Source organism: Aquarana catesbeiana, linkage group LG06, assembly GCF_042186555.1.
Source record: "Aquarana catesbeiana isolate 2022-GZ linkage group LG06, ASM4218655v1, whole genome shotgun sequence".
Lineage (NCBI taxonomy): Eukaryota > Metazoa > Chordata > Amphibia > Anura > Ranidae > Aquarana > Aquarana catesbeiana.
This window is the reverse complement of record NC_133329.1, coordinates 280,418,931-280,442,144: the sequence shown is the minus strand read 5'-3', so window position 1 is coordinate 280,442,144 and position 23,214 is coordinate 280,418,931. Positions and strand designations below refer to the sequence as shown.

At 41.5% G+C, this 23,214-nt stretch overlaps 1 protein-coding gene across 1 annotated transcript; it reads left to right on the top strand.

Moving 5' to 3' along the window:
* The first annotated feature begins 14,972 nt into the window (after window positions 1–14,972).
* Window positions 14,973–19,302, top strand: LOC141146797 (gamma-crystallin 1). The gene is made up of 3 exons (XM_073633405.1): window positions 14,973–15,063; window positions 17,785–18,027; window positions 18,973–19,302. The coding sequence occupies exons 1-3, from the start codon at window positions 14,980–14,982 to the stop codon at window positions 19,246–19,248; spliced, it is 603 nt and encodes a 200-aa protein (XP_073489506.1). The 5' UTR covers window positions 14,973–14,979; the 3' UTR covers window positions 19,249–19,302.
* The last annotated feature ends 3,912 nt before the right edge of the window (window positions 19,303–23,214 follow it).

Here is a 23,214-nt window from a genome sequence, read left to right as displayed (position 1 = left end):
TACAATTCATAAAGATCTAAGTAAATACAAAATATATGCATACACAAATTAGGACACATAAATTTGTCCATAGACAAGCACTATATAATTTTGGAAGACATTATTTACTGACCATATATATGTGTGTACATACATGCAGATGTCCTGATGCTATTGTATCAGAGGTAGGACGTAGGGGGAAAGACGGGCGATAAGGAGAGAGGAAACAGCTGCGTCGGCCACACAATGACCCAGGTGTGAGGGGAAGGATGCACCCACGGCCACCAGAGTGGAGGCCAAAAAGAGGGAGGATGAACCCAACCCAAAGTTGAAGAATCCGGCGATACATGAGGTCCAAATCTGTAGGAATCATAAGAATACACATAAATATAAGCTATTGGCCATATTTATAGTATGTAATGAGTTGCATGTGCACACAAAAATGAGCACATGCCAATTCAATAGTGGAGCATAATGAATAAACAATGAACTCAAAAGGCGTACCTCACTAGAAAGTGGTGGGTGAGCCAAAGGTTAGGCCTCAAACAAAAGTCCCTAAATGTAGGGACCCAGAAACCAGAGGGGAAATGGTGTTCGACCAGGACTATAATCTTTAATTAAGATAAATGAAATATTTTAGTAGACTATCAACTACAGAAAATACAAAGGAAAAGTAGAGGGTAACAACTATCAATACATGTTCCAGGGAGGGTCATATTCTGGTATATAAGACATACCTTTGACCCATTCCTGGAACAATAGCCAAGAAACCTGCTTGTGTAAAAGACAGGCAGGTATGTTCCTCTAGATCAGAGCATAAACAAGAAAAAATAGGACCAGAAGGTCAAGGGACAGGATCAATAAGGGAGGAACTAACTGGCTGTAAATGTACATAGGAAATCTTTATTACATAAATATAAATAATAAAGTAAAATTCCACCCACACTGATAGCAATGGAACTAACCTCCACCACTAAAAAAGGGACATAGTGCAAAGTGACAGTTTCACCACCTGGTACCCTCAACAGACATACCAATAGCCTCATAAGTACATAGTAAAATACCACCCTATTAACCCACTACTGAGAATGGATGAACTAACATGAGAGTTAATTTAACCAGAAGGGCAGACTGTACAATCAACTCTAAGAAATTTGAGGACACATATGGAAGAAAACTAAAATGGGTCCTGCCTGAGCAGGTTGCTGAAATAGAAGGACACTGAAACCCCAAAAAGGAAAAGTCCTGTGAAAAACGGATCCTAAGGACAGTGTAGATGAAAACAATCCTGTATATGTATACATGAGATATGATGAAAAATTGAATCCAATCCGATGACAGGCAATCTACACAGTTCTAAAATGATGTTACAAGGCACATACCTTCCATCCTCTTCCCCCTGTATACTCCTGTGTGTAGGAGGGGGGAGGGGGAGCAGCGGGTCTCAGAGAACGCAGACACAGGCGATCAGATGGTAACTGCAGGGACACATCGGGCCATGTGTGGCAAAGGTATCTTCCCCACTTGTACAGAGGCTGCCACGTATGGATCCGGGATTCCCTCACTGTGGAGCGTGAGATAGCCGAGGCCCCGCCTAACTTTCCACTGTGTGGACTCGAAGAGCTTCCTCGTGGACGCCAGGCACAACAGCCGTACGGCATGGATGAGAGGACTCAGCGCTTAGCGGTTCACAGCTGGGACGGAGCACTCCACAGCCTAGCTCAACTAGACCAGCTAGTAGGAAGAAAGATCAAGGTCTGATGTGGTCTCAACTGTTGAAGGCATGTGGGATCTGACGTGCAGTAAAAGATCTCAAGTGTGTAACATCCAAACAGTATCCTTACAGAGGCATAGAGTTGAGAGGATAATGGGAGAATTCCATGAGTTAATGAGGGAGTAAAGAAGTCATTCCAGGTGGTGACTGCAAACAATAGGGGCGTCCAGCTGACTCGTTTCAATCGGTGACCCGATTTTCTTCAGAGCTAGAGCCAAATTGAAGCACAGGCAGCTAAATAGTAAGATGATCTATCTAATTGGCTACCATGTGTTTCCCACGGGCTGCCCACTTCTAACAATTAAACCTAAAAACTCAATAACAAAAGTGCAACTAAACATACCTATGAAAAAAAAAAAAAGGGGGGGATGGAAAGGGTAAGAAATGTGCATAAGTAAATATCCAAACGAAGGACAAATCAAAAAATCCAAGGCTCTGATAACACCAAAATTAGGTGGTCAAATAGGTGGTCAAATAGACATTGCTACACAAAGAAAGGGGAATACTAGTGGCCGATATATAACAAATTAAATAAATGTAATGAAGTGCAGTGGGCACTGTGGAAATGCTAATTATTCCTGTATACCTGAAAACTGTATATATGAGAAGACAGAGAGGGGTCCAACTAAGATTCTAAGAAGCATGCTAAATTACACTCGTTGTTCAGGCCCAATGGCTGAAGGCTGTTTAAACGATAGATCCACATTTTCTCTTTTTGATATAGGATCCGGTCAAAATCTCCCCTCCTCAGGGGGAGATTTAGCCTATAGATACCCTTCACTCGGAGACCCTTAGGGTCTCCATGTTCTGTCAGAAAATGTAATGGTAGAGGTCGTTCATCGTCCTTTCTCAGGATGCTCTGGATGTGTTCACTGACCCTAATTTTGAGTTGTCTCTTGGTCTTGCCTATATATATCTTCTCACATGGACAGGTGATCATATATATCACCCGGGTGGTGGAACAATTAATAAAGTCATGGACTTTAAATTCTTTTTGGCTCAAGGAGTCAGTGAACACATCCGTCCTATCCATATATCCACACATGGAGCATTTACCGCAAGGGAAGTTACCATGTAGGGGAGGCAAATCGGTAAGCCAGTTCTTGCTGGGTGATCTGATATATTCTGAGTGGGATAAAATATCCCAAATATTTTGGGATCTCCGAGCTGTCATCATCGGATGGTCACCAATGAACCTCCCCAAAATGGGTGCCTCAGATAAAATGCTCCAATGTTTCGTAAGAACTTCTTTAACCTGGTCCCATTGGGCACCAAACCTGGTAATAATTCTTATTGGATCCTGGGAGCTCTGCTCTTTTATGTCCATGGGTGTGTCTGTCAAGAGGTCCTCTCTATTTGTTTGGATAGCTCTTTTTTTTGGCCCTTCTAATGGACCTATGTGAGTAACCTCTCTCCCTGAACCGTGTATAAAGTTCAGAGGCTTCCTCCTGGAAATGGGCATCCAACGAACAATTCCGTCTGATTCGAAGGAACTGTCCCATTGGGATTCCCTGGATCAGAGAATATGGATTATGGCTGGATGCCTCCAGTAGCGTATTTGCAGCAGTCTTTTTCCGAAATGTTTTGGTAACAAGTCTCTTGTCCTGTATACTGATCTGTAAATCCAAGAAGGAAATCGTGATTGGATGGTATGTGTACAGTAAGTGAATCACAAATTTTGATCATTAGTGTTCAGTTGGCACATGAATTCATCCAACTGGGATACCATACCCTCCCAGACCAAAAGGACATCATCAATGTACCTCAAGAATGAAAATCAATTATTCCGCGCTTAGGACAGAAAAAAAAGGAACTGCAGCCCCCCCAAAAAAGAAAATCACCAAAGTGAAATCCAAAAAACAAAAAACTCCGATGGGGGAATTGGTGCTGTTCAGGATATATATATATATATATATATATATATATATATATATATATATATATATACAAGTGTATGTAAAATGGGGAGTGTGTGTGCGTGAAAGTGCACCAAAAATTAAATAAAATCCTATAAAGTGCTAAAACCTAAAAATGTGTATATCAAATAAGCTGTAATACACGAGTAACCAAAAATAAAAATAAATTCATTGACATATATTCAGATCTCAATAACTGTAGAAGTCCCAAAAAAGTGATAATTAATATAAACAGTGTGACACGGTGCGTCAGTGGCATCTATTAGTTCTCTCAACCAATTATAAAAATGACAAAAAATCCCAAATAGTGATAATAGGTGTATAAGTAAAAAGCACAAAAATGTGAATAATGAAACTGATACAGTGTCCTATAAATGTGACAAAGGTCTGCAATGAAGTAGTGATGTGTTCATCCAAATAAAAATCTTTTAATAACGCTGTCACTGGTGTTCCCCATCTTCTGTTGTACCCCCACTAGTGCCCTCACTCACCGGAGCGCCCAACCCCTGCAGGTGTAATAGGCATGTAGATATGGATCCAGAAGTGATGTTCCTTAGCGATCAATGTTCCTCTCAGCCATATCCTTCTCTCCTTTCCCAGTATGCCACTGCTGTCCTCTTAGTAATCCCCACCGAAATATATCCATAAATAGTGAGAAACGAGGAGCCTCATAGCATGAGTCCAAAAAGCAATATTTATTTAAAACAGTTGAAAAGTGGAGCTGACACAGCTCCGCCAGCTGGCTCAAAGCCAATTACCGCAGCAACAGCGTGGTAGCGGCGTGCGTTCCACAGCCTGCCTACCAAAAACCGGAAGTCTCTAGCAAAGCCAAAAACAGAAGCGACGTATGCGTACCACGTGACCACGCCTTACACATTTCGTCATCAAGACGTCCTCTGAGGCGCGGCCATCTTGGTACACCATACGTCCATATATAGTACATGGAGGCGCCATGATGTCCAATCAAAAACATGTTGTGCAATTACACCCACCCAGCAGGGCTGGAATAAAACTGCTGTACTAGGATGCAAAGGTTGAAAGGTTAACATCCCACGCCACCTAGTGGAATATTAAATTGCATGTCACAATTGGCGCCTCCGTATAGTGAACAGACGAGGAAGAATAATACTATATCTACACATTAAAAATAGCATACATACGAGCAATGAAAATCACATATATAAATGTGCAAACATTTAAAATGATTATTTGAAAAAGACCATTTTAATTGTTTGCACATTTATATATGTGATTTTCATTGCTCGTATATATGCTATTTTTAATGTGTAGATGTAGTATTATTTTCCCTTCTTGTTAGATTATCCAGACCTCTCCTCTCCCAATTGATTTTTCCCAAGATCTTTTTGAAATAGGTCCAAGAAAAGTTTAATCCCATTTATTTTTGAAAATAGGTGGCATCTTAAGTGATTTAATCATCAGATTAGAAGGTCTGTTGGTCACCTCAGACAATTCCTGCTCACTATCAGAATCTGAATTTTCATTAAGTAAAGCCACTAAGTTATTGAGTGCTTCCTGTTCTTCTGAATTGGTTAGATTTACCTTTTCTATATTTTCACGAGTGGAATGCCAGGACCTTAATATCACTTTACGTAAGAAAAGACTAATGTCCTTAAAGACTTCAAATTCCGGCATGGTGGATTTTGGCGAGAAAGACAAGCCCTTCTTGAGCAAGGAAATATGGTGTTTGTTGAGAGGGAAGTCAGTGAGGTTAATGACAGTCATGTCCCCGTGATTCCAGAAGTGAAGACTCCGATGTCTGGTCTAAACCAGTCATCTCTAGCGTCTTCGTGGATGGGATCTCAATTCCCTTAGATTCCCTTTTGGTTCTTTTTCCTTTTCTTTTTGGGTTTTGTGTCTTGTCTGATGTGTTTTGGAATTTTGATTCTGCGTCGTTTCTGCAGTTTCTGTGTCTCCACTTACTGTCCCTAAAAAAACCAACCGATTTAATTGGCCGGTCTTCTTCACTATCTGTGGACGATATATTTTTGGGGACTGGGGACTTTCTTCTGCTTCTACCCCTCTGTAACGTGGGGTCAAAGACAGTGTCTTTTTCCCAGTCCGCTAAGTTCTGTTTAAATTTTTCTTGTTTATTATTTAGAAATAATTATTTATTTAGAAATCTTGGTGTGTGGAGATGAGCAGCCGGGACCACCCTCTCACGTAGACCCCTTGGGATGATTCTATGTTCAAGGTGAGACTTTAGGGAAGAAACATCCCATTTTCTATTCAAATATTTCATTGTTAGTTTTTTATGGTTTTTGAACAGTTTTTTTAAGGGTTTCATCACCCGTGGATTGATTTGTTTAGTCTACTGAGAACGCTGTTTGTATCTCAAAGTCAAATTTGTCGTCTAGAACAAAGGCCATCTCCAAGGGGTGTGAGTATGAGTTGTACTGTTTGGAAAAATTACAAAAAAAGGGGAGGGAAAAGGGGAAGGGGGAGGACAAATGAGAAGAGGAGGGTTGGGGAAGGGAGGGAGGGGAAAGAGGGAGGGAGGGAAAAGATCACCTGTCCATGTGAGAAGATATATATAGGCAAGACCAAGAGACAACTCAAAATTAAGGTCAGTGAAGACATCCAGAGCATTCTGAGAAAGGACGATGAACAACCTCTACCATTACATTTTCTGACAGAACATGGAGACCCTAAGGGTCTCCAAGTGAAGGGTATCTATAGGCTAAATCTCCCCCTGAGGAGGGGAGATTTTGACCGGATTCTATATCAAAAGGAGAAAATGTGGATCTATCGTTTAAACAGCCTTCAGCCATTGGGCCTGAACAACGAGTGTAATTTAGCATGCTTCTTAGAATCTTAGTTGGACCCCTCTCTGTCTTCTCATATATACAGTTTTCAGGTATACAGGAATAATTAGCATCTCCACAGTGCCCACTGCACTTCATTAAATGTATTTAATTTGTTATATATTGGCCACTAGTATTCCCCTTTCTTTGTGTAGCAATGTCTATGCCCGGCGTATTTGACCACCTAATTTTGGTGTTATCAGGGCCTTGGATTTTTTTGATTTGTACTTCGTTTGGATACTTACTTATGCACATTCCTTACCCTTTCCATCCCCCCCCTTTTTTTTTTTTTTTTTACATAGGTATGTTTAGTTGCACTTTTGTTATTGAGTTTTTAGGGTTAATTGTTAGAAGGAGGCAGCCCGTGGGAAACACATGGTTGCCTTTTAGATACATCATCTTACTATTTAGCTGCCTGTGCTTCAATTTGGCTCTAGCTCTGAAGAAAATCGGGTCACCGATTGAAACACGTCAGCTGGACGTCCCTATTGTTTGTAGTCACCACCTGGAATGACTTCTTTACTCCCTCATTAACTCATGGAATTATCCCATTATCCTCTCAACACTATGCCTCTGTAAGGATACTGTTTGGATGTTACACACTTGAGATCTTTTACTGCACGTCAGATCCCACATGCCTTCAACAGTTGAGACCACATCAGACCTTGATCTTTCTTCCTACTAGCTGGTCTAGTCGAGCTAGGCTGCGGAGTGCTCCGTCCCAGCTGTGAACCGCTAAGTGCTGAGTCCTCTCATCCATGCCGTACGGCTGTTGTGCCTGGCTTCCACGAGGAAGCTCTTCGAGTCTACACAGTGGAAAGTTTGGCGGGGCCTCAGCTATCTCACGCTCCACAGTGAGGGAATCCCGGATCCATACGTGGCAGCCTCTGTACAAGTGGGGAAGATACCTTTGCCACACATGGCCCGATGTGTCCCTGCAGTTACCATCTGAGCGCCTGTGTCTGCGTTCTCTGAGACCCGCTGCTTCCCCTCCCCCCTCCTACACACAGGAGTATACAGTGGGAAGAGGATGGAAGGTATGTGCCTTGTAACATCATTTTAGAACTGTGTAGATTGCCTGTCATCGGATTGGATTCAATTTTTCATCATATCTCATGTATACGTATACAGGATTGTTTTCATCTACACTGTCCTTAGGATCCGTTTTTCACAGGACTTTTCCTTTTTGGGGTTTCAGTGTCCTTCTATTTCAGCAACCTGCTCAGGCAGGACCTATTTTAGTTTTCTTCCATATGTGTCCTCAGATTTCTTAGAGTTGATTGTACAGTCTGCCCTTCTGGTTAAATTAACTCTCATGTTAGTTCGTCCATTCCCAGTAGTGGGTTAATAGGGTGGTATTTTACTATGTACTTATGAGGCTATTGGTATGTCTGTTGAGGGTACCAGGTGGTGAAACTGTCACTTTGCACTATGTCCCTTTTTTAGTGGTGGAGGTTAATTCCATTGCTATCAGTGTGGGTGGAATTTTACTTTATTATTTATATTTATTTAATAAAGATTTCCTATGTACATTTACAGCCAGTGAGTTCCTCCCTTATTGATCCTGTCCCTTGACCTTCTGGTCCTATTTTTTCCAGACTATCAACTACGACCCTACAGGCAATACTAGACTAGATATAGGTTAATAGAAATACAAGAAAATTCACATATAGTGCTTACTTTTGGCTTGATTCTGAAGTAAGACAATAATCACTGAGATTGATATGAAGGCAGAGCCTTTTTGTGTAGATGTCTGGGGTGGAATAAATACCAGAGAACCTGTAAGGTAGAGGGAAAGGATAAAGCACATAGTCTACAGTACACTGACTGTATTAGTCAGGGTGAAAAGAGTGTCGATACAGGCTAAGAAGGAACTGAGCCAGTGTGCAAATAAAGCCTTTTAGAGATACAGTGGGGCAAAAAATATTTAGTCAGCCACCAATTGTGCAAGTTCTCCCACTTAAAAAGATGAGAGAGGCCTGTAATTGTCATCATAGGTATACCTCAACTATGAGGCTCTATTCACACTAATGCGTTTTTTTTATGCATTTTGCATTTTGCAGAAATGCATGGGAATTTTTAACATGGGTTCCTATGGAACATGTTCACATCAATGCATTTTTGTGCCTCTGCATTTTTGTAAAGGGTCGGGGACTTTTTTTCATGCAAAATGCAGCGTTTTGCATGTAATAGAATTCAATGGACCCGTATCCAAAAACGCAAGTACCGCGTTTTTGCAGCGTTTTGCGTTTTTTTTCTTTCTTTTTTTTAACACTGTATACAGTATAAAAAAACACTGTAAAAAAAAAAAAAAACGCAAAAAGAAAAACGTGGCAAAAACGCATATTCAGAAACGCGGCAAGCACTGCAGAAATGCTCAAAAGCAACATGCATAGATGTGAATCGAGCCTGAGAGACAAAATGTGGAAACAAATCCAGACAATCACATTGTCTGTCTGATTTTTAAAAGAATTTATTTGCAAATTATGGTGGAAAATAAGTATTTGCTTAATATCAAAATCTCACATCTCAATACTTTGTTATATATCCTTTGTTGGCAATGACAGAGGTCAAACGTTTTCTGTAAGTCTTCACAAGGTTGTCACACACTGTTGCTGGTATGTTGGCCCATTCCTCCATGCAGATCTCCTCTAGAGCAGTGTTTTGGGGCTGTCGCTGGGCAACACGGACTTTCAACTCCCTCCAAAGGTTTTCTCTGGAGACTGAATAGGCCACTCCAGGACCTTTAAATGCTTCTTACGAAGCCACTCCTTCGTTGCCCAGCGGTGTGTTTGGGATCATTGTCATGCTGAAAGACCCAGCCACATTTCAACTTCAATGCCCTTGCTGATGGGAGGAGGTTTGCACTCAAAATCTCACGATACATGGCCCCATTCATTCTTTCATGTACACAGATCAGTCGTCCGGTTCTCCAAAGCATGATGTTGCCACCCCCATGCTTCACAGTAGGTATGGTGTTCTTTGGTTGCAACTCAGCATTCTCTCTCCTCCAAACACGACGAGTTGTGTTTCTACCATACAGTTCTACTTTGGTTTCATATGACCATATGACATTCTCCCAGTCCTCTTCTGGATCATTCAAATGCTCTCTAGCAAACCTCAGATGGGCCCGGACATGTACTGGCTTAAGCAGGGGGACACATCTGGCATTGCAGGATCTGAGTCCCTGGCGGCATAGTGTGTTACTGATGGTAGCCTTTGTTACGTTGGTCCCAGTTCTCTGCAGGTCATTCACTAGGCCCCCCCGTGTGGTTCTGGGATATTTGCTCACCGTTCTTGTGATCATTTTGACCCCACGGGGTGAGATCTTGCGTGGAGCCCCAGATCGAGGGAGATTATCAGTGGTCTTGTATGTCTTCCATTTTCTAATTATTGCTCCCACAGTTGATTTCTTCACACCAAGTTGCTTGCCTATTGCAGATTCAGTTTTCCCAGCCTGGTGCAGGTCTACAATTTTGTTTCTGGTGTCCTTCAACAGCTCTTTGGTCTTCACCATAGTGGAGTTTGGAGTGTGACTGTGAGGTTGTGGACAGGTTTATTTTATACTGATAATAAGTTCAAACAGGTGCCATAATACAGGTAATAAGTGGAGGACAGAGGAGCCTTTTAAAGAAGAAGATACAGGTCTGTGAGAGCCAGAAATCTTGCTTGTTTGTAGGTGACCAAATACTTATTTTCCACCATAATTTGCAAATAAATTCTTTCAAATATCAGACAATGTGATTGTCTGGATTTGTTTCCGCATTTTGTCTCTCATAGTTGAGGTATACCTATGATGACAATTACAGGCCTCTCTCATCTTTTTAAGTGGGAGAACTTGCACAATTGGTGGCTGACTAAATACTTTTTTGCCCCACTCTATATTTAAAAATTAGGGCATCCAAATATAAGCTTACCAAGCCACAAATATACAGATAATTGGTCAGGAAATTCCAAGAGTATCCCCGGATTTCAGGGAGCAGCCTACAAACAGCTCTCTCCCTGCTGACCTTTTATACCTATAGTTGTAGGATGGCAGGTCAGAGAAAAAAGGGGAGGAGGAGAGATGGAGGTGTGTATAGAATGGGATTGGGCCAACCAAACAGATCCCTCTAGGTAAAGGGGCGGGACTGCTGTGTATAGACACACAGGAGAAGATCAGAGAGGGGTGGCAATCCTCCAGAACATCCCTCCCTCCCGAGTGGCGCGCGACCCCGCCGCCGCTGATCATAGCCCGCAGTGATCCCGGAAGAGGCCGAGTCCATGAGGGAGACTTTCACCGCCCATCCATATCTCATACATCCCCTTCCATGGCTCATTCATGCTCACCCATCCTCGTTCATGGCTCATCCGTGCCACATCAGTGATCATCCATGCCACATCAGTGATCACCCGCGCCACACCAGTTCTCATCCTTGCCACATCAGTTCTCATCCATGCCACTACAGTGCCACTACAGTGCCCATCAGTGCCTCACAAAAGTGTAATAGTAGTCAAATTAGATTTGAAATGTATGTCCCTAGATTACCCGATGGTGCTCCCTGCATGTTGGACTTCTGTATGTGGCCTGGCTGTGTAAAAGTCTCACACATGTGGTATCGCCATACTCAGGATGAGTAGCAGAATATATATTGGGGTGTAATTTTTTCTATGTACATGCTGTGTGTTAAAAATATCTTAAATGGACAACTTTGTGTAAAAAAAAAAAAAAAAAAGTTTTTATTTTCTGTCCACGTTTTCCAAAAACTTGTGGAAAAAAATGACATGTTTAAAAGACTCATTATGCCTCACAGAATATATACGTTGGGGTGTTTACTTTCCAAAATGGGGTCATTTTTTGGGTGTTTCCACTGTCTTGGGGCTCCAGGACCTTTAAAAGTGCAAGAGGTAGTCAAATTATGTGTGTAATTTATGTCCCTAGAATGCCTGACAATGCTCCTTGCATGTTGGGCCTCTGTATGTGGCCAGGCTGTGTAAAAGTCTCAAACATGTAGTATTGACATACTCAGGAAGAGTAGCAGAATGTATTCTGGGGTGTATATGCTGTGTGAGAGAAATAACTTGCTAATATGACAATTTTGTGGGGGGATAAAAAGTAAAAAAATCTTCATTTTGCAAAGAACTGTGGGAAAAAAATCACACCTTCAAAAAACTCACCATGCTGCTTACTAAATAAACTGGAATGTCTACTTTCTAAAATGGGGTCATTTGGGGGGTATGTGTACTGTCTCAAGAAATGAGATAGGCTGTCAGTACATGTTGTATGTTTATTCACTTTGTAATTTTTTTTGTGAATGAATGATAAGGATTACTAGGTGCCTCTTACCCATTCTTGTAGAGTGCTTATTTTATAGGGGGCTTCCAAATTCTAATAAATCCCCTCCACCAGGCCCGGACTGGGACAAAAAATGGGCCTGGGCATCTTGGATTGAGCAGCCCATGACATGTTAACTGGCCCCTTCCCCACTCTCCACCCTGACAGATTCCCTGAGAGAGGGGGGGGACCCAGCAGAGGGGTGGGGGGGTGAGGTGGGACCAGGAAAGAGCATGGGGGGATGGAAAGCACAGGGAAGAACCTTAAGAACATGGGGTGAGGCGAGAGCACAGGGAGGAAGAGAAGAGCACAAGGGGCAGCGGAGAGCATGGGGGGAGGTGGAGAGCATGGGGGAGGTGGAGAGCACAGGAAGGGTGGCAGAGAGCATGGGGGGAAGATGGAGAACACAGGGAGAGGTGGAGAGCACATGAAGGGTGGCAGAGAGCATGGGGGGAAGGTGGAGAGCACAGGGGGGCTGGTGAAGAGCATGGGGGGGATGTGAAGAGCACATGGGGGAGGTGGAGAGCACAGGGGGGCTGGTGGAGAGCAGGGGGAGATGGAGAGCACAGGGAGGGCAGCGGAGAGCATGGGGGAGGTGGAGAGCACAGGGAGGGTGGCGTAGAGCATGTGGGGGGATGTGAAGAGCGCATGGGGGGTGGCGAGCACAGGGAGGGCGGCGGAGAGCATGGGGGGAAGGTGGAGAGCATGGGGGGATGTGAAGAGCACATGGGGGCTGGTGGAGAGCATGGGGGAATGTGAAGAGCACATGGGGGAGGTGGAGAGTATGGGGGGAGGTGGAGAACACGGGGAGGCGGAGAGCATGGGGGGGAGGTGGAGAGCACAGGGAGGGCGGCGAAGAGCATGGGGGGAGATGGAGAGCACAGGGAGGGTGGCAGAGAGCATGAGGGGAGATGGAGAGTACAGGGAGGCTGGTGGAGAGCACGGGGGGCTGGTGGAGAGCACAGGGGGGCTGGTGGAGAGCATGAGGGGGCCGCAGAGAGCATGGGGGGATGTGGAGAGCACAGCGGGGAAGCGGAGTGCGTGGGGGGATATGAACAGCACAGGGGGTGAGCGCAGAGCATGGGGGGTGGCGGAGAGCACAGGGAGGGTGGCAGAGAGCATGGGGGGTGGTGGAGAGCACAGGGAGGGTGGCAGAGAGCATGGGGGAGGTGGAGAGCACTGAGGGCGGCAGAGAGCATGGGGGAGATGGAAAGCACTGGGGGGGGGCAGAGAGCATGGGGGAGGTGGAGAGCACTGGGGGGCAGCAGAGAGCATGGGGGAGGTGGAGAGCACTGGGGGGCGGCAGAGAGCATGGTGGAGATCACTGGGGGGTGGCAAATAGCATGGGGGAGGTGGAGAGCACTGGGGGGTGGCAGAGAGCATGAGGAGGCAAAGAGTATGGGTGGTGTGGAGAGCCCAGGGGGCAGCAGAAATAAGCAGGATAGGAGAAGCAGTGGGGGGAGGCTGCATATAGAACAATCATTCTCTCCATCTTCCTCCTGCAGTCTCCTGCTTCTCCTCTACCTCTTGCAGGCATTCCGATACTGCAGGAGGAAGATGGAGAGAATTATTCTTCTATATGCAGCCGCCCCCACCGCTCCCCACGGCGCCGATGGACTGAGTTTAACTGGTAGCCGGGCGGCCGTGGAGAGGCTGCATGAGCCTGCATGAGGACTTGCAGCCTGGCGGCCCTCCACAGACCCCCACATCCAGGCATGATGTCATTCTGGATCCCCCGACTACTGTTTTCAAACAAAACATAAATCCCCCAAGCATGTTATTTAAAGAGTTTGTGTATTTTTGTTGTTGCCATTTAAGCCACATTAAAAAAACCTGCATATTTCCCACTGAGTTCAGAGAATATCCAGCAAACTAAAATTTGCTCAGCTCGCTCATCCCTAATAGATAGATAGATATTGCCTAATGGCATAAAAAAAAAGTTTTTAGCATGGAGTTATTTATTCAGACACCTGGTATCCAGAATTTTTAATAAAAATAATAATAATAAAATAAAAATTACAAGTCGCAATAACTTTTTTTTTTTGTATAACCTGTAAGGTTAGAAAATCCTAAAGTTTACAATAATAGTTGATGTATACGAACTTGTTTGAAGAAAACATATCTGTACTATGCGAGATAAAAAATGAATCAGCGCAAAGTGGGTATACAACAAGAGCAGCAGCTGAACACTAGGGTCAAAATTCAAATCCTTCAACAAACATCAAAAAACAGACAGTGCAGCGCTAGTAAATAAAAATAAAAAATAATATATGAGGAATAAAAAACAGGATAGAGCACAATACAATCCACCACAGTGTGTAGACAATCAGTCCATAAAGTCAGGTCCTAATAAATCTTCAAGATTGAAAAAACGGCATGCTTGCAAAAAGGTGATTCCAGGAGCCCACCACCACGATAACAGATGGCCTCTCACCTGATGTTGTGGACCCTTTAATTATAGAGGGTCAGAAAATGCCTTTTTCATTTAACCAAATGATATGCAGCATAGATAAATCTCCGTCAAGGACCCGGTACAGGACACTCCAATATGGCCGGTAACTCCTTTTCTGAGAGTCTTCCAGGACAGCCCATGAGACCTAGGACAGGACAGGAAACACCTTAACCCCCACCAGATAAAAGGGCGGTCCTCCAGGCCCCATGTCAGTATTCTCGAGAACCGTAGGACGTCCCTTTCCTTCTGTGTTCACAGGTGTCTACACACTGTGGTGGATTGTATTGTGCTCTATCCTGTTTTTTATTCCTCATATATTATTTTTTATTTTTATTTACTAGCGCTGCACTGTCTGTTTTTTGATATCTGTACTATGCATTTGCTGTTCTTTTACAATCTATAAAAACAGGAATCCAATCTAAAACATAGGCATCCAAAAAGGTTTTCAATAGGATTTTAAAAAGTAATATATATTTTTAAGTTACCCCAGTCTTATTTCCTAATTTGAAAATAACAAATATATTGATGTGTTCACTTAGCTGTGCTAATTATTTACTGACACTAGCAAATAAATGTGAACTCATGATGATCAAAAGCTGATGAGGGAGGTGTAAAAAGACTGAACATTCTCGGCTTCAATATACTGTACAATGAAAAGAGAAATACTATACATTCTTTGTCCTGAGCGAGATCTCTATTGTGTTAGTAATGCAGATCCAGCAATGGATATCGTATATAAGAACAGCTGTGTTTGTCATTCCACTGTACAAACGCCTCACCAAAGACACCCAGGCAAAATGGGAAAGGTAAAAGATTTAGTTATTTTAAATGATCAAATAACTATGTTAGGTATGTTAATGTTTTGTAGTTTTACAGCTAAATACAACCAAATCTGGTCAGCCCAATTAATGTTTGATGTATGATAGTCTAATATACTTGCTATAAGTAATGAAGTATTAGGCTAAATGTTTTGGGTTAGCAATTCAAGCTATAGATAAATTGTTTTCAGCAATTATTTGACCACTCTATAAAATATTTTAGGATGATTAGCAACAGCATATCTATCAGTCTGACAGTTAAAAAAAAGAATGCACTAAAGAAATAAGAACAAAACACATTTTTGTACAGTATGAAAGGATTAGAACTTCTGACAATATTTTTATTGTCTGTGTGGTTGATTTACTAAAACTAGAGTGCAAAATCTGGTGCAGCTGTGCATGGTAGACAATCAGCTTTTAAGTACAGCTTGTTCAATTGACAACAAACAAACTGGAAGCTGATTGGTTTTCATGCAGAGCTGCACAGATTTTTCACTCTCCAGCTTTAGTAAATCAACCCCTGTGTCTTCTCTTCCGAGTGACACATGCTCCTTTTAAATTTTTATATTGTTTTCATGGGCAAAGGATGTGATGGAAAATCCCAAGTAGGGGCCACATACAGAAATAAAAACATATCACAAATATTATCTCTTACCTATTTATTTAATTCATAGGCTGGAGTTGGACTTTGACAATAATTAATTGTCCCCAATGATAGGTTGGTCTAATTTTTAGAAGCAGTTCTCTGTATGCAACATGATTTGTAAATTACCATGTAACTATTATGAGTGACAAGTGCAATACTGGCTGGGTTGTCATTACACAATAGACAGCTGTATAAAATACATAGCAATCCACACTAGCAGATTTTTTTTGGATTAAATATGATGCCAGTATATCTTTAGATTGATTGAAAGAGTACAGAACATCAGTAGAGTATAATAACAAAAGACATTTTGAGGTTACATTTTTAATACATAAAGGTAGCAGAGATCATTGCAAGCATTGACATGTAAAGGAAAAAAACAAAAATTAGGGAAAGGGATAATGCCTATAAGTAAGATTTCCAGATTGGGTAATGTGTGTAGAAGCATATAATACGTCAAATCACATACCCATGGCTGGAAACTGAGCCAAATACCTGCGTATATTATATATGTGAGCAGGGGCGTTCCTCTAGACCATAGCATACATGAAAAAAACGGGGGAGAACCAGGGAGTCACAGGACAGGGTCAATCAATGAGGAACACACTGGCTATAATTATAAATAGAAACAATTTATTGCAAAATGTATCAAAAAGAAGTTTCCACCCACATAATAAAAAATAAAAACCAACCTCCACCACTGAGAAAGTGACAGTGCAAAAGGACAGATTCACCACCTGGAAAACCCTGCATACATGTACAATATCCCCATAAAGCACACTGATTAAACTAAATACAGCTGAACCCACTCCTGGGAATAATGGAATAACCTTGGGAGATGAAGGTATATATCATAAATGGACAAATTAGCAAAGCTGAAAGATAGAATTGAAGTCAGGGTTTTCCAGGTGGTGAATCTGTCCTTTTGCACTGTCACTTTCTCAGTGGTGGAGGTTGGTTTTTATTTTTTATTATGTGGGTGGAAACTTCTTTTTGATACATTTTGCAATAAATTGTTTCTATTTATAATTATAGCCAGTGTGTTCCTCATTGATTGACCCTGTCCTGTGACCCCCTGGTCCTCCCCCATTTTTTTCAAGCTTAAACATGTGTTGCTGTGTATAAAAAAGGAAACCACTGAAAAATACGGCATGTACATTTACATATATGAGTAAACTTATGAAGGATCCTCAGGCTCCTAAATGAATGCATACAAATTTATTCAATAAAATAAAAAACATCATGGGCCATGCCATAACAAAAAACTCACCAATAAACAATGATCTTCTAGGGTTCTTTATTAACTGATGCTTGATTTATTGTAATAGGTATTTATACTTTACAACTCATTATTTATGTTTACTTTTCTTTATTTAATAATATATAATCACTTTTTTTAGGCTTGACAATGTAGCCAATAGGGAGGCATTTGTGGAAGTTATAAAAGAAATAGAAGCAGCATGTTGCTAATCTTAGCATGTAATTGTTTCGTGCTATGAGTAGCAATTGTAATTGTGTTAGTGGTGGGGACATAACGTACTTCCAACTGACCCCTAATATACTTCTCATTCACACATTCTAAATATCCATGGTTTGGCAAGAGAGAGACCCCAGGAGCTCTGATCAGTGATTATTACTCGGCCTCTACAACTGAGTTACAGACTGAAATAGCCGGGGCTGTTCACAGCTGTGAGCATAAATAAGCACATCCATTGGTTACCTGCAGTTAGGGATAGATAATCCTAGGTTCCAGATACCTGACCGAAGGTATCCACAGGTATACTTACGGCACCATGGTCATTTGGATGTGTGAATGAGGTCTAAGAGTTCTAGCTGTGGTTTAGGAGATCAGCTATTTTTCATATTAACATCCCTCTTTCAAAAACCGTGAAAATGCTATATTTATAGATCTACAAAGAGTAGAAACAACAGAATGTTTTGTTTACTGCTATCTATTGATTATTGCAGAATGGTTTAACATTATAACATTTTATTGCAAAAGGCAATATTTAATGTTATCTAACAGTAATCCACAATAAATATTTGCTTTATTGAAATTTCAGATCATCTTCTATGAGGACAAGAACTTCCAGGGCCGCTCTTATGAGTGCAGCTCTGATTGTTCTGACCTCCACTCTTACTTCAATCGTTGCAACTCCATCCGTGTAGAAAATGGAAACTGGATGTTGTATGAGCACCCAAACTACACTGGACACCAATATTTCCTGAGGAGGGGAGAGTATCCTGATTTTCAACAGTGGATGGGACTGAATGACTCCATTAGGTCTTGTCGAGTCATCCCTCAGGTATAAATTTATATTATATACTAAAGTTTACCTGTTCTAAGGGAAAACTAATTTGGTTCTGCAAAAGGCTTGTTAATCACCAGTCTTTAGCTTCAGTACTTCAGGAACATTGATGTGGATCAAGCATTAAGATTAGGAAAGTCAGAGTGAAGTCAAAACTCCTAAGATGCATATTAGTTAGGAGCTAATGCTAATGCTAATAAAGCCACTGGATCAACATGACAGCCAGGGAACTAGTATTTACAGAAACAAAGGCCGGCAATGGCAGTCAAAGAGTAAAGAGATTTTCTCCCTAATTTTTAACCATTGACAGGTTTCTCAGTGAAGGGGAGCCAGGTATAGTATAAGGTAAAAAACATTTGGATATATTTTTAACCATTTTTAATAAAACTGACAAATACCTTTTTTCTGATATCACTACTTACCCGGCGGTTTCTGGTTTCATTATTCACCTGGAACAAGCATGCAACTGATGGAATCAGTGCAAAGTCATAAAAGATTTGCATACTTGTTCTGGGTCAGTGTTTCAAAATGTATTGAATCCATTGGATGAGCATGATAGCCAGTCAACTAGCATTTTTAGAAGGGAAAGTCAGCAATAGCAACCTCCATGTTCTCTAAGTATAGATTTCCTTTAGATGTTTTTAGGTTTAATAAGCTAAGTTTCAGGAACTTTTATATATTTTTATCAATATATATATATATATATATATATAGGCAGTCATTTATTAGATAAAGTGTACTTATTTCTCCCAGGCTCCTGCTTTGTTTTCTCTCTAGTTTTCTTTGTGCCACTCTTTGTAAGTCTGCCCTACCATGCCAAATCTATAGAAACAGACACACATAAACAATGTAGTGTGTGTGTGCACAGGCCTTCAGCCAATATAAAATACATTTTTGAAATACTCAAATATTTTTGACTTACAATGCATGTTCCTCCATCAGCACCGTGGATCATTTAGGCTCAGGATTTATGAAAGGGAAGAATTCAGAGGTCAGATGATGGAGTTCACTGAAGATTGTCCTCAAGTCCATGAAGAATTCAACTACCATGATATCCACTCCTGTAATGTCCTTGAAGGACACTGGATCCTCTATGAGCAACCCAACTACAGGGGACGTCAGTACTACCTGAGACCTGGAGAATACAGGAGATACACTGAGTGGGGAGCAGTTACTCCTAGAGTTGGTTCTTTCAGGAGAGTCCAGGAAATGTTTTGAAGACAGCATCACTGTTGTGATAATCAATACATCCAATAAAAATAAAGTATACTAAAAAAAAGTACAAGTTGGTTTTATTAAAGAATTTGAAATCAATAATATAGTAAATAGAAGTGAACGAGCAACCAACATTTAGTTGAAATTACTGTAGTTAAAATAGGCCACTTTATTCATTAATTGGAAAATAGATACTTAACTAGTTACAAAAACATTTTTGCATTCCTAATAGCAAACAACTTAGGCATGAAATCAGTGCACCTAAGTCAATTTTAGGCTTTTCCTAGTACTTTATAGCTATAGTAAAGCTATATGGTATAAGCATGGGGGTAAAGAGCACCCGAATCTCCAAGCCTATACGCTATAGCCAATACATCCATATGTCAAGACACCCAAACATCATACATAATACAAGAAAATGCAATCCCTCAAAAACTATGAGACTAAAAATGTTCAGAATTGCATTCATGTACAACACAAGTAAACAATGGTCCAGGAAGTATTTGATTATGTGCATTGCATCCATTCTTAACATTACATTGCACTTTAAACTGCACCAGCAATGATGTGCAGCATACATAAAACTTGTGTTAAGTTAAGACATTGTGTAGCACTCATGATTATTTAATGTATATACGTATAGTGTATAAAATCTAATAAAACAAAAAAGTATATGCAATAAAATGCATATTATTAACTCTGGAAATGCACATAAGCACTATAAATTAACATAAACATAATTAACCACTTGCCGACCAGCCGCTGTCATTATACTGCGGCAAGGTTGCACAATCCCGCAAATCGCCATAGGTGTGTGTCCGCTCGGGAACTCGCTTTTGTGGGCACGCATTGGCCGGCCACCCGCGATCATTCCCCGCAGTGACAGAATGGGGATCTGCCTGTGTAAATAAGGCAAATCTCCATTCTGACAGGGGAGATCACACAGATCCTGTCTTTCTGCTAAGAAGGAAGATGGATCTGTGTGTTTACCCAATCACGCAGTCCCCCATACAGTTAAAAAAAAGCTGCAGGGAACACATTTAACCCCTTGATCGCCTTTGATGTTAACCCCTCCCCTGCCAGTGTCATTAGTACAATAACAGCGCATATTTTTAGCACTGATTACTGTAATAATGTCACTGGTTCCCAAAAAAGTGTAAAAAATGTCAGTTAGGTGTCTGATCTGTCCGCCGCAATGCCGCTAAAAATTGCAGATTGCCGCCATTAGTAAAAAAAAAAATAATAATAATAATAAAAATGCCATATATCTATCCCTTATTTGGTTTGCGCAAAAGCGTCTACAAATCAATATACGCTTATTGGGGATTTTTTTTACCAAAAATATGAAGCAGAATACACATTGGCCTAAACTGATGAATAAATTTGTTTTTTCTAAATTTTTTTTGGAAATGTTTTATAGCAGAAAGTAAAAAATTATTATTATATTTTTTTTTTCAAAATTGAGGCTATTTTTCTTCTTTATAGCGCAAAAAATAAAAACAGAGGTGAACAAATCCCACCAAAAGAAATCTATACTTGTGGGGAAAAAAAAGGACATCAATTTTGTTTGGGTACAGTGTTGCATGACTGTGCAATTGTTAGTTAAAGCGACGCAGTGCCGTATCGCAAAAAATGGCCTGGTCAGAAAGTGGGTAAATCCTTCTGTGGCTAAAGTGGTTAAAGCAGAACTTGGGGAATGATCTTTATCGCCAACTTACATTGGTCCAGCTTGGCATGATGTAATTATCTATATCTTATTTAGAGCACCGCTGGGTATGCTGAAAGCTAGTACAGTCATAGGCACGATCTTCATGGTCCTGCTCGAGCATATTCACCTCTGCATACAGAACACAAGGGGTCACTTGCTCAGCTCCACTGCCATTCAGAGAACACCTTGTCATTTTGTCAACGAAGACAAGATGTTCTTTAATTAGACTAAGTGGAAAGAAGGTACGAATGGAGTAAATCGGCAATAAGGATAATTCCTGGAGTTCAGCATTTACAACATGCGTACAATGTGCTTTTAGTAGCTGAGGAAAGGCATGTGAATTATATACATGTATAGTAAATTCTTAAAGCACATCTAAACTCGTGATGGCTGCATTAGCTCTTCAGACTTTTTCCCCTTTCATCTGGTAATCCTGTGACTAAAACACTTTCTGTCCCTTCATGGCTACACTAATTTCTCCACTGTTATCTATGGGGGAGCCATAGTTTTCACACAGGCTGGAATTCAAACATAAAAATAAAAATAACAAATGGTGCACTGTTCCTTTAAATACTGAACTAATGTGATGATAAACCAAATAAGTTGAATAAATCAAAATTTCACCTAAGTGCTCAAACTTAAATAAATAATAATGACAAATTAGTGATGAAAAAATAGCAAATTACCACAACAAGTGCATAATTCAAATTATCAATATGCAAAAAATTATTAATACAATAGAAAAACTCAAGTCCATAAGTGAATCCAAACACTTAAAGTGGATGTAAACCCGAAAAATTGTATTTATTTTTTTTTTATATCGTACTGTAGAGTATAAGATTTCCTATCATTTGAGCCCAGTCTTGCCACACAGAGTTAATCCATCTCTGAGCAATCCTCTTTTATTGTTCAGTGAGAAAAATCTTGACAAACTGAGAAAAACTTTGTCAAATACTCCCCCTTGCTGTTAGTGACAGCCTAAGACACAGGCATTATTTTTTAATTCCCCCCCCCCCCCACTCCTTTCTTCAGCAGCTCTGCAAGGATTGGCTGTTCCACACCTCAGCATGATTTGGCATGCTGAAGTCATGTGGTTACTTTCCTGTCTTTTCACTGGATGTTATAGATCATAGCAGAAGTTCAGTGTTAGAAATAAACAGGAGAAAATGCATATTGACAAGGAGTGTAGAGGTGGGCGGGGAGTCTACTGACATCACAGCTCCACCCACCGAGCTCCACCCACAGAATATGCAGTTTTTCGGGTCTCATAACAGACAGAGGGGAGACATTTGACAGGTAAAGATACATGCAGGAGGCATGTATATCCTTATAGATAATCCCTATGGCAGTAGTTTAGAAAGGATGACATTGGGTTTACATCTACTTTAATAGAAAGTGTGACGAGTGAAAAATGTGTTAAAATCCATGACTACCAGTATTCAAGGAAAATGACAAAGTATTCCATCCACAATAAAAGAGAGTGTGGTAGAGTCTGACTTTGTAGAAGGAGACCCCTCTTACAGCCCTGGCTCAGGAGCCACTGGAGTGGGAACAGTAGACTCGAGAGCGCAGTGAGGTATGAGTGCCTGTTTGTGGTGTAGGCACGGGTGGATGGATTATGAGCCACCACACAGGTCCGGATGCTGATGTCAGTGGAGGCAGGTGCAGGTCACCGACCTGGAAGCTGGCAGGTACTGACTGGAGCAGAGTGAGACAAGCTGGGTCAAATACAGATAATCAAATAGAACTGATCAGTAGGCTGGAGCAGAGTGAGACAAGCCAGGTCAAAACACAGGAAATCAGCCAGGTAGGGCTGAGGCTGAAGCAGAGTCAGATGAACAGGCAGAGGTCGGCAACAGGGTGTCATCAGGAAGTCCTTATAGCAGGGTCAAGGCAAGCCAAAGTCAGCATTGGAGAAATCAGGTAAGTCAAACAGAGCTGGGTCAGTACAGGTGATCAGAAGGCAGGTACAGGTTTACAGGAATCACTAGCTGCAGATCAAACAGCACTGCACTTGTGCAGCTGCTGTCCTTTTAAAGGCCCATTGGTGCCAAACAGCGCCTAATGCGTGCGCACATGCATCTGGCATGTGCCCCCACGCATACGCCGTTGTCCGGCTTGTGCTGGTACCCGTGTGCGCATGTGCGCATGCACATGCGCACACGGGTACCAGCACATGTGCGCATGCACGCACCTCCATCTTTTTCTCTGGATGGGCAAGACAAAAAGGCATGGATCAGCCTTCTTGCATAAATGTTACC